Below are 16,786 nucleotides of genomic sequence, written 5' to 3' on the forward strand. Positions count from 1 at the left end.
TCCATTTTTCCTTGTGTTTTATTCTTCCTGATTTTATTCTTTATTGTCATCTCAACCCAGTCATTCCATCCCTCCTAACTCTCCCAGCTATCACCTCCACTCTAGTCTTGCTTTCTGTCCTTCTTAATCTTGACCCTGAAGTTGACCAGCTCCAATCATACACTGTTCTTTATTTTTCAGTCCTCGGCATCTCATCCTACCACATCTTATGTGCTGACAAACCCCAATCCTGGGTTATTTCTACCATCCACCATCTCTCTTCTAACACATGTGTTGCTGAGTGACTGGAGAAAATCCCATAACCATAGCAATTGGATCCATCACAAACTTATGCAATCTAGTCTTAACTTGACCCTCATAGCTATATGCAATCTTTTTATTTTCCTGTAGTTGTCTCTTTATCTCATTTGAGACAGTTGTTCTGACTTAGTCCAACCACATGACCCCTCTCCCTCTCAAGCAGAGAACTTTTTATTTAATTAGAACATAGAGAATATCTATCATGGGTTTCCTAGTCTCCCCTATTCCTTACCTCCCAGTTCCTCAATATGACCCAATCACTCTCCTGAAACTGCTTCCTCTAAGATTGCTAATTATTTCTTTTCTTTTCTTTCCCTCCCCCCCCCTCCCCCCCCCCCCCCGGCAATTGGGGTTAAGTGACTTGCCCAGGATCACAAAGCTAGAAAGTTTTAAGTGTCTGATACCAGATTTGAACTCAGATCCTCTTAACTTCAGGGTTGGTGCTCTATCCACTGCACCATCTAGCTACCCCCACTAATTATTTCTTAAATGGTAAATCAAATGGCCTTTTCTCAATCCCTCAAACTAACCTGACCCTGTTTTCTTTTGATTCTCATTTTACTAATGACCACAATCTTGGTCTCTTTTCTGGATCCTTATCAAGGGTGTTGTGTTAAGTTCTCTTTTCTCCCTGCATTCTCCTTCACATCCCACCCCTTGATCATCTTACCAGTTTCTATGAATTCAATTATTGTTTCTATGAAGAGGATTCCAAGTTGTACATACCCATCCTTAATCTCTCTCTAAAGCTCCAGTCACATATCACCAACTGTCCATTAAACATCTCCACCTATGTGTCGCATAGATATTTCAAATCTCATATTCTCAAAATCTTACCCTTCTATCCCCCAACCCCCTTCTCTTCTGACTTTCTTATTTCTACTGAGGTTAACACCATCCTTTCAGTGATCTAGTTTTGGTACCTAAATATCTGATTCAACTTTTCCCTCTTCCAAGGAAAAGGACTCATATGTGCAAAAATGTTTATAACCGCTCTTTTTTGTGGTGGCAAAGAAATGGAAATTGAGTGGACACCCATCAATTCAGGAATGGCTGAATAAGCTAAGACATATGAATGTAATGAATACTATTGTTCTATAAGAAATGATGAACAGGCTGATTTCAGAAAGCCAGAAAAAACTTACATAAACTGATACTGAGTGGTGTGAACAGAACCAAGAGAACATTCTATACAGTAACAACAATATTGTGTGATGATAGACTAAGCTCTTCTCAACAATTCAGTGATCCAAGGCAATTCCAATAAATTTTGTATGGAAAATACCATCTGCATCCAGAAAAAAGAACTATGGAGTCTGAATGCAGATTGAAACATCTTATTTTCACCTTTTCTCCCCTTTTGTTTTGCTTTGTTCTTCTCCTGGTTTTCCCCTTTCTCCCTGAGTTTTGGTTCCCAACATGACTCATATGGAAATATATTTTAAAAACCTCAACAATACTTTCCCCTCTTCCTTCCCTCTTCCTCCCCCTGTAGACAATTAGTTTCCAACTCTTATTTATTCTCTCTTCACATCTTATATATCTGTTCCCTTCTCACCACTTCATTGCCTATTGCTGAAACTGTTGCATTAATTTCCTAAATTGACTTCTATTCCCAGTTTCTTCTCTTCAATTCATATTCCATATAGCCACCAATGTAAATTTCCTAAATAAAAGGGTAGAATCTCGTCCCAGTTCACTTTTCCAATTTCCACTCACACTAGAAGATTGGGACTGCAAAGGATAACTTACTCTTTTCTTCCTCAAGGTTCTAAGGATCAGGGTTTTTAGTACTATTCCACAAGCCCCTATTTAATATGATCCTCAATATTATTCATCCAGCTGACATTAATTAGTTTTATAAAAGGGTATTTATTAGGAACATATAGCAAGAACAATAATTATAAAAACAACCCTTCCATTGCAGTACCCAAAAAGCAGGGGTCTCATTCTCTTTTTGAATGCATACAAGGTCCCGAGGAGAGTGGCCTAAATTTAAAATACAAATGTAGTCAGGTACACAAGACTGACAGTACCTCTAAATTCCTGGGTGGGCCATTTTCTTTCTTTATGTAGTACTTAAGAAGTTCTTCTTAGGTGTATCCCTCAGTTTGGATCCAAAGATTATTGCTACAGCTGGCACATCTCTCTGTTCTATCTCTGAAGCTGCTGCCATCTTCAGGTGAACTTCCATTCTTTTGTCCATAACCACTGCTACCAACCACTGTGACCATCAATACTTTCTGGGGTGTGTAGGACAGAGCCTTCAAGGGAGAGATCCAATCCATTCTTTTGTTTGCAAACTCATTTCTGACTTAGTGCCTCCTGAATAATGAATTTTTATGTATCTTCTATGGGCAGCTACATGGCACAGTGGCTATGGTGGTAAGTCTGGAATCAGGAAGATGAGTTCAAATTCAGCCCCAGTCACTTTACTGTGTGATCTTTAGCAAATCACTTCATCTCAGCTTTTTCATTGGTAAAATGGCAATAATGACCTATCAAATGAGATAATGTTTGTAAAGCACTTAATTTGGCATAAAATAGATAACATATAAATGTAAGAACTGTTCTTATTACTAGGGTAGAAGATGGATGGAGTGCAGATGATCTTGGAGTGTGATCTTAGTCAAATTACTTAGCCCTGTTTAACTCAGTTTCCTCAACTGTAAAAATGAACTAGAGAACAAAATGATAAATTATTCCTGTATCTTTGCCAAGAAAACCCTAAATGAGGTCATGAAGAGTCAGCTATTACTGAAGAATGACTGAAATTATTATTAGCTACAACCAATACTATCCCTCACTCCTCCCCTCCACATTCACTCATTGTTAAACAGATTCATCAAGCCTTGACACTGGGTTCTATTGGAAATATCTTCATATATGAATCTGGGAATCATGGACAAAGATGATTATTGAACCCATGGGAGCTGATGAGAAAGCTAAGAGATCTAAGAGATGAGAAGCTAAGAGATCTCTTGATAGAGGGTTGGGCGCACCACAATTGGTGGGTGTGCCATAGATGAAGAATCAACAAAGGAGACAGAATAAATAGTTGGACAGATAGGGTCACAAAAACCTAGAGGGCAAAGAGTATGTAGGAGAAGATGACCAATAATATTAAATGCTGCAAAGAATACAATTTTGACCAGATCATTTCCCTGTTCCAAAAGTTTCCTCAGTTCCCTATTTCCCCCAGGATAAAATTCTCAGCTTAGCATTTAAAGTGTTCTATATTCGGGATCCTACTTTCCTTTCCAGACTTCTTCCATACTATTTTCCTTTCTACCCAGGAGGATACCCTGTGAAAAGATATGGAATTGGGAGATAGAGCATTGTAGGTATTATTTTTTTTGTCCTTTGTTCTCTAAAAGGCCATGAAATCAGGAATGTGATGCCATGACTTGCAAGTGAATTAGATTGAAGTGAGGGAGGGCTATTCAAGGTCACCTGTTTCACTTTCTCCTCTAGAGCCATCTAGGTCCAGTGGCTCAGGATATAGATCAGGATGACGGAAGATGGCCCTGGATACAGTGGGAGAACTTAGTCTTTTTAGATAAGAGCTTCAGTAGGTTTTAGTTTGATTGAGGCAATGTCCATTCAGTGATTAAGGTTAGGTAATAACCGAGGCAGGGAATGGCCTCTTTTACCTAGTCAAAAAAAAAAAAAAAAAAGTAATGGACAGCATGGAGACCCAAGTTTCTGGATCATAAAGCACATGGAGGGAATTAAAGGAGTCAGACTGAAATCAGTGAGCTGAGACCCAAACTCAAGTCTCCCGACTCATTCTCAGATGTTCTTTCACATAGAATTTGCCTGTATTTTAGATCATCAAAACTGATGGGTTTGCTGTTCCTCAAATTCAGCAGTCTATCCTAATTCCTCCTTTTAAAAAATTTTTGTATATGCCCAGAATTCATTCTCTTCTGATTTTTTTATTCTCTACCTCTTAGAACCTCAAATTTCCATTTCAGATTCTGATTTTTTTTTTTGCTGGACTTGTGATTTCTTCAGGGTAGAGATCACCAGGAATTCAGAGGCAATTAATTTGTAACCCATGATCAGTCAGAGGCAGGATATGAACTCAAATCTCTTTCTGGTTTTAAGGTTGGTCTTCTATCTGCTACACCTGACTCCCTTTTCCTAGACTCTTTGAAGCTTCACCTCTCAAGCTACTTTCTTTAGAAAGACTTTTCTGACACTGCTCCCCTTTGTCTTGCTGTCCTTTCTCAAATAATCAGGAATTACCTATATTTTTCCTCCAGTAGACTGTAAACTTCTTGAAATCAGGGCTCTTTTTTGATTTTGTCTTTGTACATCTGGCACCCAGTAATGTACCTTGAACATTGACATCCCTTTAATAAATGCTTTGTTGGATAAGATTGAACATATTCCAGGGACCACTGTGGAGATATCTTTAATTCCTTTATCTCTCACCTACCTTTTCTCTCTTACCTTCTAGATCTTCATCAAATATTATTCATCTTCATAGCTTTCCCCTGAGCTAGCCTTTCCCTTCCATTCATCGCTACCATCTGCAGACTCTCATCATTAAAAAAATTAAAATTAAAAACAAAACACAACTTCTAACTGGTTTCTCTGAATCAATTTACTACAGGGCAGTCTGCACAAAATGTCAGAAGTTTTTCTAAAGCCTAACTCAAAACCCTTCAGAGTATTCTCTATTGTTTCTAAGATAAAATTTGCCCAGAAAGGTTCACTGATTTGTATCTTCAAAATTTTCTCTAGGTCTTTTTTTTTTGCAATAAGATTTCAATACAAAATGGAACTGCTAGATTTAATTATTTTGGTTCTTTCCCCTGACCTAGCTATCAGATTGGATTTTGGGGTGAAACACATTATAAACATGGTTAACGTGCTCAAGGAGTAGCTGTGTACGTAGAGACTTATAGATTTTTAGCTACTTAACAGGAAAAAAGACCTTTAAGCAGAGCTTGTGGGAAACTAGACTTCTTTGTCATTTTCCTTTCCTCATATTTTCTGATAAGGTAATCAATCAATAAAAATTAATTGAGCCCTTACTGTATGCCAGGTGCTATTCTAGGTATTGAGGTTACAATATTAAAACGAGCAGTCATTTGCACTGTGATTTTATTCTATCCAAGAAGACAACAGGTACCTTTACTAGCATATACAAAATAAATACAATATACATTTTTTGAGGGGAGTTAAAATCCTATCAGTTTGAAGGTTCAGGAAAGAGTTTATTTAGTCCAGCATCTGCCACTAAATAGCTATGTAATTTTAGACAAATCATTTTAGCTTTTTAAAGTCTCAGTTTCCTTATTTTTCATATGAAGGGGCTGGAAGACATGATCTCCAACGTCATAGGATCAGAGAAGGATGGGACCTTCTGAGGTCATTCTGTTGGCAGTAAGTAGAAGAGGCAGCATTTGAACCCAAGTCTTTTGACCCTTTATCTACCCTATTTTCCACTGTATTATGTTGCTGCTTTTCAGGGGTCACATTCTATGATCACTATCAGAGCTCTCATTTTTTAAGGCTTAAGTTTTACATAATGTCCCCTTACAAGGGCTCTGTACGATCAATAGTGAAAGTACTCCTCCCTATTTTACAGATGAAGAAACTGAGGGTCCTGATGTTTTGCATGTATTTCAAGTTGCATCTTCACAAACTTCATCCAGAAAGAGAGAATTTCTCCTGTCGAACTTTCCTTTCTGTCGGGGCTGTTTCCCTGCACCTGCAACTTTAGCAGGCCCAGGACCACACCTGGCCTCCACCTGTCTGTCCCCTTAACTGCAGGACTTTCCCTTACGATAGATGCACCGTTCCCTCTCTCCCGCCAGGTGGCGCAGCGAATGCTAGCTAGTGCGGCTCCATCCAGGTGGATTGACTTTGTCTGGTCCCAGCCCGCCAAGTTCCCCGTCCCAAACCCGGCCTCGCAGCCTGCCCCCTCCCCCTCCACTGTCCAGGGGCCCGAGTTCAGCCTGGCTCCAGGAGTGGTCGGGCAGGAGTGGCCATGTCTCTCCTCAGCAGGAGCCCTCCGCGAGGAATGGGGAAGCCCCCACTGTTTTGCAGAGCGTTGCCTCCCCATCCTGGCAATGTGTGGAGCCAGGGTCCCCATCCATGCTTGTAGTCTAGACCTGGGGCTCAGGGAGAAATGCGGAGCAGTGTTGGAGTGTGAGTGTGGGGGAGGAGAATGGTTACTGATTTATTTTTTAGTTTAAAAAAAATATGATTTCCTTTTTTAGGAATAACACCGGAGTCCCGATTCCGGGCCCCACCCCCGTTATCACGGCAGTTCCCTCCCCGGCCCCCCGCGGGGCCACGAGCCTCTGGGCGGGGGCGGATAAAAGGCCGGGCGCGGCCGGGATGCTGGGCACCGTCCCCCAGGAACCAGCGCCAGGCGACCTGTGCGGCGCTCTCCGAGCCAGGGACCACGGCTTCGGCCCGACGTGTGCCGAGGGCCGTCCGAGACCAGAGCCGCCGCCGCCTCCCGATCCGGGCCCGCGGCTGGGCTGGCGCGCTCTCACACCTTGCTCGGGGCCACTGGGCTCTCCGGCTGGGAGGGAGGGGACGGCGGGGAGACAGAGTCAGGGAGCCTGGGGAGCCATCCGGGCGCGTCTGCGTGACTGCCTGGCCCCGGCTCGGCGTTCGAAGCCCGCCCCCGGCCAGGTGAGGCCCCTCCAGCCCCGCACTGACAGCCGGGGCCGGTGGGCTCTTCGGCGGACCTGGGCACTCCCGAACAAGAGTAGCTTGGGGTTAGGGCAGAAAGATCTGGCGTCCGAGAAGCCTTTGGTGCCTGGCTGCTTCTCGACCGAGAGGGAGAGTGGGAAAGCCGGGGGAGCGAGGCGGGAGGTGCGGCCGTTCTCCGGGAAGAGGTAGCGCCTGGGCGCAGCGCTGATTGAGCCCGGGCGTTCGGCTTGCGCCTGCAGGCTAGAGTAGTGCGCGAGCTTGCGCGCGCGCGCGGGAAGACTGTCTCCCCCTCCTCTTTGTCCCCCCCAGCCCCAGCTTTCCCTCTTCCCTCCCCCACGCGGGGCCGAGACCCCTGGGCTGCCCTCGGCTGGGGAGGGGAGCCTAGAAGGCTACGAGCTCGGGAGGCGGACCGTGCGGCCTCGGCAGGTGATAGCGAGCGAGTTCTCACGCCCCCTCCTCCTCCTCCTTCTTCCACACAGACACACACACGCGCGTACACATACACACTTACACATCCAGCCCTCCTCCTCTCCCGGCCCCCACCGTCTCTCCCCCTCTCCCGCCCCCTTCTTTTTTTTTTTTTTTTAAAGCAGCACCCTACCCCCACCCCACCCCCACCTTCCCGGAGAACACGCCCCGAGTATTTGGAGAAGAGGCAGATAGTAGCAGTAGCATTGAACCTGAGGGGCTCCGGCTGTGCGCAGACCTGCCGCTCGCGGGGCGACGGGCGACAGACGAAGCGAGAAAGCCGGAATAAAAGAAAAGGAGGGCGGGTGGGGGGGAGCGACTGGGAGAAGGAGAGAGACAGGGAGACAGACACCGAGAACCCGAGAGATCAGACAGACGCGCACGCACACACACACGGACCCTTAGCCTGCGAGCGCGGGAGAGAAGACCGGTCTAGAGCCAGACGGACAGACGCCCCGGGACGACCCCCTGACCCCAGCCCCCCCGCACCTCGGAGACCCCAGGGCGGGATATGGTGATTGTCTCCACTGCCTCTCGGGATTTACAAAGACAGCTCCGCCTGCTCAGGGCTCTTGCTCCAATTCCTGCCCCTTGCCCCCGGGGCCCCGTCCCCCGCCTCAGCAGGGGGGGCTCAGCCCCGTGGGGGGCGACCCTGGCCCGAGACTGAGCCCCAAACCCCAGCCCCCTCCCCACTTAGTGCATGTGGAGCTGAGCGCCGCTGGCCAGCGGGGAATATGAACCGGAAAGCAAGGCGCTGGATCTGCCCCATCTTCCTGAGCCTGGGCATCGTCTACATCAAAATTGGGTAAGGCACTCTGGAGGACCCGGCAGGGCTGGGAGGGCGGGGGCGCACGGTCCAGGACGGGGCCCGCGAGCGTGGGGATCCCGTGCTCAGACTCTCTCGGGAGCTCTTTGTCCCTTCTAGTCTAGCCCGCGCCGGCTCCTGCCTCCCTCGGAAAGTTTGCGATGCAGACTAGGAGAGAGAGGTTGCGATAGGTAGACCCCGGGGCGGCAAACTTCCCTGTCCAGGACTCTGGGCGCTGGAGCCTAAAGCGGTGGCGAGGAGAGCGGAGAGCCCGACAGGAGAGGCGGAGGGATGGAGATCAGCGCGCGCTCACGTCACCAGATCCACCTAGACCCACATTACAGACACAGGCACACCACAGACACGCAGACAGCCACGCAGACACAAAGCGAGACCCACAGTCCCCAGACGCCCGAGACACAGACGCCCAGAATCACAGACTCACTCACACAAGGTAGCCAGAGCACGCGCACTCTAGCCAGCCAGCCACCCACTATATAGATACACACGGTACAAGCTCACCCACACAGGTAGTCACGCATACATCATACGCGCGCGCACACACTGTCTCTGCCCCTCTGTTGTCTTTCTGCCTCTACTTCTGTCTCGGTGTCTGTCTGTCTCTCTAATCAGGTGCCCACCCCAATTCTACATAGTTGGGAACCTTCGCCTCCTTGCAGCTTCAGCTCGAGCCTTTTCCTTCACAGTCTAGCCAGTATCCCCATTCCTAGGGAGCTTTCTTCACCTGAGGGAGACAGACCCCAGAATTTGGGTGGGTGCAGTGCGGGAGTGGGCGGAAAGGTCCCATTAACCCTCAGTCTTCTTCCTACGGGCTGCCTCCTTTATGGAGTGTGGAAGTCTTCCCTCTTCTTCCTCGTATCCACCACACGCACCAGCGACCTTCCAAACTAACCTCTTAGTCCGTTCGGGACCCCGGACTTTGCTTTGGCTCACTTGGTGCGAGCGGAGCACACTCCCCCTACTACTCACTGCCTCCCTCCTTTTTCCCTCCCAGCACAGACCTGGGGCAGTGCGGCTCAGCGCAGCTGGGGTGGGGGCTGGGACCGGGGCTGGGGCGGGCAGGCTAGGCCTCTGCCGTTTGTTTTTCCGATTCTTTTAAAAAATAACCTCATTGATTTATTTTTCCCTCCCTCCTCTCTCACACATGCCGGCCTATCATTCTCAGCAGTCTGGAGGCAGGGACACTTTGAGAGCTGGCCCGCTGGTTCTTAGGGGTAAAAAAAAAAAAATAAAATAAAATCTCCCATCTTACCCTCATTGACTCACATCCTTTCTTTCTGCGATAGGGAAAAGTTGCTCTCAAGAGTCTACCCAAACCTCCTGGGTCCTGGAGCCTTGGGTTTTACCTGGCCTAAGGGGCACGCTATTGGAAGTGGGGTGGGATCATTGAGAAGGGAAGGAGAACTTTCAGTTTTCCTGGAGTAAAGTCCCACTTACAATGGGGAGCTGCTGCAGTTTGCTCTCCCACTTACTCTCTGATGCCATTGTGGAAAGGGCACTGGATTAAATGAAAATTCGGGGACTTGTGTTCTAATTATGTGTCTGAAGCTTACTAGCTCTTTGACCCTCCCTGGGCCTCAGGTTATCTGATTCTTGAATCTAGAGCTGGGACCTTATAGCTTTTCTAGTATAACCCTCTCATTTTCATATGAGAACACCAATAGAGAGGTTAAGTGATTTCCCACCCCCCTACCCAGGTAATGTGGACTAGAGATGGAATTTGAACTCAGGTTCTCTGATTTCAAATGGGTTCTTTTTCTACTTCAGACAAATGAGGAGACTTAACTAGGTTATCCTCACAACCATAAACTGCTCAGTTTTTTTTTTTTTTTGGAAATGTGTAGGTTCCTTTTGCACTCTCATTACTATTTTACTTTTATGACTCAACTAAGTCATATGTTAACTTGTTATAGGACTCCTAGCTTTTTTTCTTTAAGAACTTTTTTTTTCATTGTATACTGTTATGGTGATGTAGAAATTTCCCAGTGATATAGTCTGTGTCCAACCTTTCTCTTCTGAATTCTGGTCAAAATGCCGTTGGAAAGCCATGGCATGTAAACTAGAGCTTGAAGGGAACTCAAAGATACTTTTGACCAACTTTTTCTTTTTACAGATGAAGAAACTGAGCTCAGAGAAGTTATGTGTCTTGCACAGTCACATGACTATTCAGTGTCATAATGTCTTTCGATTTCTAATTCATACTGTTATGATCATTTTCTTTAACTTGAGATAGCTTTGGTTCATACTAGTAGTAGTGATGGTCTTATTTGGCTAATTACTTTAAACAATCTAAACAATTACAGGTTATCATTATAAGTATATTCAATTTTAAGCAAATTAATCATAAAAATTCAAATTTACAAGTCTTATAAGTGAAAGGAGTGATTTTTGAATTCTAAGTGATATCCTCAAACATACTTAAAAATGATTCCATTTAGAAAAAGGTAATTTACATGAATTTATAGAAATACATTTATTGTACAAACTCATCTTTACCTGTTCTACCATCCATTTACAAGTAATGTATAATTGTTTCATTATAATTGTTATTGTACAGATGTCATTATCAGCTTTAGAGCCATCCCAGAATCCTTCTTTAAAGTTTCAGATTCAGAGAACAGACTATTTTGAGTTGTGATCCTCTTGAACCAGGCACTTGAAATGAGTGAGGGAGATATTTGGCTGAGATAAAGTTGTAGCCTTTGTTGTTAAAAAAGAAAGCTTGGAGTCAGTGTTTGCCCCAGAGGGTGAGTCTGGTCTGACCCTGACCCCACAAACTGCTCTCTGCGTTGATGACCAGTCTGTCTCTCTCCTCCTTTGCAGGGGCTTCTCCTCTGTGGTGGCTCTGGGGGCCAGCATCATCTGTAACAAGATCCCAGGGCTAGCTCCCAGACAGAGGGCAATCTGTCAGAGCCGACCTGACGCTATCATCGTGATCGGAGAAGGGTCTCAAATGGGAATCAACGAGTGTCAGTTTCAGTTCCGAAATGGTCGTTGGAACTGCTCAGCCCTGGGAGAGAGGACGGTCTTTGGGAAAGAGCTGAAAGTGGGTATGTTACCTCTTCCTTGTTTACTACAGAGCTGGGAAGAATCTCAGAGCCACCAAACAAGACTTTGAGCCTTGGTCTTGAGTGGACTATCTGTTACCTTGTAAGCTCCTGTTACCTTATCTATCCCACTTGTTTATTTCATGCCCTTCCTCTCTCTGTGGAGATATAATTTTGAAATTTCATTGTCGTCGTTCATTTGTTTCAGTCATGTTTGATTCTTTATGACCCCATTTATAGCTTTCTTGGCAAAATACTGGAGTAATTTTGCCATTTCCTTCTCCAGCTCATTTTACAGATGAACTGAGGCAAACACTGTTAAATGACTTGGTCAGGGTCACAGATGAGTTTTCTTGACTCCAGGCCCAGCATTCTATCTTACTTAATAGCTTAGATTCCCTTATTTTTGAAAATACTACACTTCTTTAAGTGTACTACCTCCTATACTTTAATGGAGATAACTCCAACTCTCTTTCTGTCTCTCTCTGTTTCTGTGTCCGTCTGTCTGTCTCTCCCACACATGCACACACCTTGCTCAGATATTTGTTTCTTCACCAATGAATAAAAAGAGAAGGATAAAATACACAGTTGATGCCAATATTTGTCCAAATGCCAGACCCAGAGAAGTAGCCAGTTTATGTGGATTAATGTGTTTTGTTCTCTTTGACTTAACTGAGGGAGGCAGGAAGTTGTATTAAGTTGTTGTATAATTTTAACCCCAAGCTCCTGTCAAGAATGAGCTAGTATTTTTGATTTTGGCTCTAGTTACCCAGATGGGCAATTTATGATAATCATGTACTTCAGCTAACCATTGGTAGCCCCACTTTACTTGGGATATTGCCTACTACCTCCAAAATTTCTTCTACCCCTCTTATCTTATTAGATCCTCCCAACCATCTTAGATGGACAGAAATTATTGTTCATTTTACAGGTGGAGAAACTGAGGTTTTGAGAAATTAAGCAACTTGTGACCAAGATCAGACAGTTAATGTTAAGCAATGTTAAGATTGGAATTAAGATCTTTTACTCTAGTGCTCTTCGCTTTAGAATCTCTTGTTGGATTTTTTTTTCTTTTTGTGGAAGTCTATGGACTGCTTGGAGGAGTTGTTTTTGTGTCAGAGATCAAGGTTTCTGGAGCACAAATAATCTCAGGACAATATTAGAAATATGGCATTCAAGTGATTATCATCAATGGTGATAATCACCTTGATGACTATACTTCTTGTATAGTCATCCTAAACCCCTACTCCTAAACCTCTTATCTCTCTGGCTCAGGATATAAAACTTTCCTTAGGGCCACTTTCTGAAAGGAACACAAATGTGAGTCACATGCCCCTTGGGTAACAAATAGAGCAAGATCACTGTGATCACATTGTCTTTCTGTGCGGAGAGAATTCCTAACTCTTAGTAGCAGTCAGCTTACAAAGTATCTCACTTTGCCAGGAGAGAATGATGCCGGCTAATTGAACTTTGCCAATGGTCTTCTGCCTTAATTACATATCTTGTAGTTAATCACTTCTTTGGCTTGAGATAGAGTCTAAGTTTCTTTTCTTGGAATTGGTCCTTGCTAGTTGCTTCCTCTTTGACCTTCTCTTTATTGGGGTCAGATAGCCTCAGGTGCCTGCTAGTGACACCTTGCTGGATGAATGGATGGAAGATGAAGAGGATTGGTTCTTTTCTTATGGTAGTCTTGGATAAAGAACAAGATTGAGAGGTAAGGAGAAGAAGATGTGGCCATTGTATAAAGGAAGACTATTGGAGGTAGAGTGGTTCAAGAGAAAATCATACAGAGAAAGGTAAAAGGAAACAGCAAAGAATGTGTTAAGAAAGCAGATACAGAGGGAAGGAGAATAGTCTCCTGTAAAGAAGTATGGCAGTTTCCTTCTGTTTCTAAAGAGAAGCTCTAGAGCCACGCAGAACAGGTTTAGGGAATCAGAGAATCTCTGTTAGAAGGAATCAGGATCAGGCTGTTCAGCCTCTATTGGAAATGTAAATCCTGATTTTCTGATATCCAGCAACTTTTCTGAACACTGTCAGTGACAGAGAGATCAGTACTTCCAGAAGTGGGGCAGTCCATTTTGGAATAGAGCCACTTGTTAGAAAGTTCTTCATCTGTCCAGTTCAGACATATCCTATTGTAAAGAGAACCCATTGTTAAAGATGTGCCCTCTGAGACTACACAGACATGGAATAATTCCTCTTCCAAAGAGTAGTTGGATTTCAAAGATGTTTCCCCTGGGACTTTTCTGGGTTAAGCACCTTGGTTCCTCCAGTTGTTCACATGACATGTGCCATACTTTCAGGTCCTTTCCTCATCTTGATTACTCTCAGTTACCGGAGAGTGGGTACCTTGTAGCCATCCTTGCTGGCTTTCTCTTAGGTATTATCCTTATATTTTGCTCTGTTTTTTTTCTGCTTCCTTTCTTAATTTTCCCCTACTCTTTCTTCCTTCTTTATTCTTCCCTACCTATGTCATATGATGACTAATAGTGAGTAGAGAGCTGGATCTGGAGTCACGAAGAGCTGGATTCAAACCCAGCCTTTTATACTTACTAGCTGAATTACCTTTCTGGGTTTCAGTTTCCTTATCTGTAAAATGAAAAACTTGGATTAGATGTCTGTTTATAAGATCCTTTCTAGCTCTAAATCTGTGATCCTTTGAGCATGTGGTTCTTGATACAAAATAAGCTCTTTGAGAGCAGGAATTCTTTTTCCTCCCTCCCTCCCTCCCTCCCTCCCTCCCTCCCTCCCTCCCTCCCTTCCTCTCTTCCTCCCCCCCCTCCCTTCCTCTCTTCCTCCCACCCTCCCTTCTTCCCTTCTTCCCTTCCTCCTTCCCTTCCTCCCTCCCTCCCTCCCTTCTTCCCTTACTTCCTTCTCTCCCTTCCTCCCTCCCTCTTCCTCTCTCCCTCCCTTCCTCCCTCCCTTCCTTCCCTCTCTCCTTCCTTCCTTCCTTCCTTCCTTCCTTCCTTCCTTCCTTCCTTCCTTCCTTCCTTCCTTCCTTCCTTCCTTCCTTCCTTCCTTCCTTCCTTCCTTCCTTCCCTCCCTCCCTCCCTCCCTCCCTCCCTCCTTCCTTCCCTCTCTCCCTCCTTCCTTCCTTCCTTCCCTCCCTCCCTCCCTCCTTCCTTCCCTCTCTCCCTCCTTCCTTCCTTCCTTCCTTCCTTCCCTCCCTCCCTCCCTCCCTCCCTCCTTCCTTCCCTCTCTCCCTCCTTCCTTCCTTCCTTCCCTCCCTCCCTCCCTCCTTCCTTCCCTCTCTCCCTCCTTCCTTCCTTCCTTCCTTCTCTCCTCCCTTCCTTCCTTCCTCCCTCTCTCCTTCCCTTCCTCCCTCCCTTCCTCCCTCCCTCCCTCCCTCCCTTTCTCCTTCCCTCCCTCCCTCTCTCCCTTCCTTCCTCCCTTCCTTCCTTCCTTCCTTCCTTCCTTCCTTCCTTCCTTCCTTCCTTCCTTCCTTCCTTCCTTCCTTCCTTCCTTCCTTCCTTCCTTCCTTCCTTCTTTCCTTCCTTCTCTCCCTTCCTCTCTCTCTTCCTCTCTCTCTCCCTCCCTTCCTCCCTTCCTTCTTTCCTTCTCTCCTCTCTCCCTCCCTCCCTCCCTTCCTTCCCTCTTTCCCTCTCTCCCTCTTCCTTCCCTCTCCCTCTCTCTCCCTTCCTTCCTTCTCCCTCTCCCTCCCTTCTTCCCTCTCCCTCTCACTCCCTTCCTCCCCTCCCTCCTCTCACTCCCTTCCTCCCCTCCCTCCTCTCCCTCCCTTCACTCCCTTCCTTCCTGACTTTATTTCTTTCTTTTTGTTTTTGTATCCTAGGCACCTCACCTACTGTCTGACACATATGAGGCACTGAAATGATTGTTGATCGACTGTTTGAGGTCCTATGTAGCTCTAAAGGCTATGATATATTTCCTGTGATCTCTAACTATAAAGAATCTCGATCAGAAAGGGAAGTTAAGGAAGAACTGAACCTTGGAAATAGGATCAGAGGATCATGGATTTTTGAGCTGGAAGGGACCTTAGAGGTTGTTGAGTCCAATATCCTCATTTTACAGAAAAGGAAACTGAGGCTCAGAGAGTCTAAGGATATAAAAAGAGTCATATAACTAATACACAGAATAATTTGAACCCAGTTCCTCCTGATTCTAAATCAAATACCCTTTCTAGGATATAACAGTACTTCTCAGTAAAAAAAACAAAAACAAAAACATCCAAAGACAATTCCATGATTCAGTTTATCGTTTCCAAATTAATGGGATTGTGGTAAGGTAGATTCCTTCAGTGGTGGTGAAGAATAGAGCTAGAGAATAAGAGGAGAGCTGTCTTCCTTATGCCATGTAGTCTGTAACTCAAGATGAGACACTAAATCCCACAAGGAGGGATTTAGCATGAATCGAAAATTGAGTTGGGTAAAGGAAGACTTTGATACAAGGTAGTCAACCCAGGGAACTCTCCACATGGAAGCAAAAGGCTGGTGATTGGTTTATGCTAGGGCTAGGCAAGGGGTTGAAGCAATTATTGGACAGAGAACCAGTGCTAAGAGTAGAAGAATCTTTGAAAGATTTGCTAAGGAAGCCATCAAGGAGACAAGAAGAATTCTTGAGGAAAATAAGTAAATATATCTTATGAAAAGCTAATAATTACTGGCTATGTAGGTGGTGGTACTAGCAACCAGCCTGGGTTCACTAAGAATAAGTCATGAGCAAATGAATTCATGTCTTGTAGCCTGACTTATAGCTCTACTACTGGAAAGGTATCGTGTAGAAGGATCTGGGTTCCTTTCCTAGATTTAATACTTTTCAGCTGAGTCACCTTCATCAAATAACTTAATCCCTCTAGGATTTAGTTTCTTCATTTGTAAAAATGAGGGGAGTGTTTTAGATGGCCTCTGAGATCTCTTCTAGCTTGATATCTGTGATTCTATGATCCTAAAACCACTTCTTTAGAATGGTTTCTCTTCATGCTACTCTGTAATTGTGCATACTCAACCAAGTTGCTTAATCACTCTCAGCCTTGATCCCCTCATCTTTAAAATGGGAATGATAATAGCACTTTCTTCACAAGATTCCAGTGAGGATCAAGTGAGATGTATATATTTAAAAACTCTGAAAATCTCAAACAAAAAGTTAGCTGTTATTAATTGCTAAATCTTATTTTGCCTTTTCTCAGTACTCATCTGTCTTGACCTATTTACAGGTGGGATTCTTTTGATAACTCTCATAAAGACTTGTTTTCTCTGTTGGCTTTCTTGACATTGTTCTCTCTTAATTCTTCTACTTTTCTGCTCATTTGGCCTCCTTTGTCAGATCTTCATGTGTGTCTCCTTCCCCAATAAAAGGTGAGACTTAGGACACTGTCCTGAGCTCACCTAAGGTTCAGCTTAGTTGCCCTCCACTCCAGGACACCTTTGTTCATTTTCCTAGTTATTAATAGTTGCCCCTTCTTCAGATGTTATGCATTTCACATATGATTTACATCAACATATGACAT

General features: G+C 44.8%; 2 protein-coding genes across 4 annotated transcripts in view; one reads left to right on the plus strand and one right to left on the minus strand.

The window, feature by feature from the left end:
- Positions 1–15,506, minus strand: part of FBXW12 (F-box and WD repeat domain containing 12) — a 71,998-nt gene extending 56,492 nt beyond the window's left edge. Inside the window, exon 1 of one of the 3 annotated variants that reach the window (XM_074283667.1) lies at positions 15,455–15,506. The gene's annotated coding sequence lies outside the window, so the exon portion shown is untranslated. Of the gene's footprint in view, positions 1–15,403 lie in introns of all 3 variants that reach the window. The other 2 variants (XM_074283665.1, XM_074283666.1) reach the window with 2 other exon arrangements.
- The window catches only part of WNT7A (Wnt family member 7A), an 83,686-nt gene continuing 73,868 nt past the window's right edge, over positions 6,969–16,786 (plus strand). The window contains exons 1-2 of the mRNA XM_074283669.1: positions 6,969–8,254; positions 11,099–11,325. Of these exons, the coding sequence (XP_074139770.1) occupies positions 8,184–8,254; positions 11,099–11,325 (298 nt within the window). The 5' untranslated portion in view covers positions 6,969–8,183. The remainder of the gene's footprint in view (positions 8,255–11,098; positions 11,326–16,786) is intronic.

This window comes from Sminthopsis crassicaudata, chromosome 1 (genome assembly GCF_048593235.1).
Source record: "Sminthopsis crassicaudata isolate SCR6 chromosome 1, ASM4859323v1, whole genome shotgun sequence".
NCBI classification, from domain to species: Eukaryota; Metazoa; Chordata; class Mammalia; order Dasyuromorphia; family Dasyuridae; genus Sminthopsis; species Sminthopsis crassicaudata.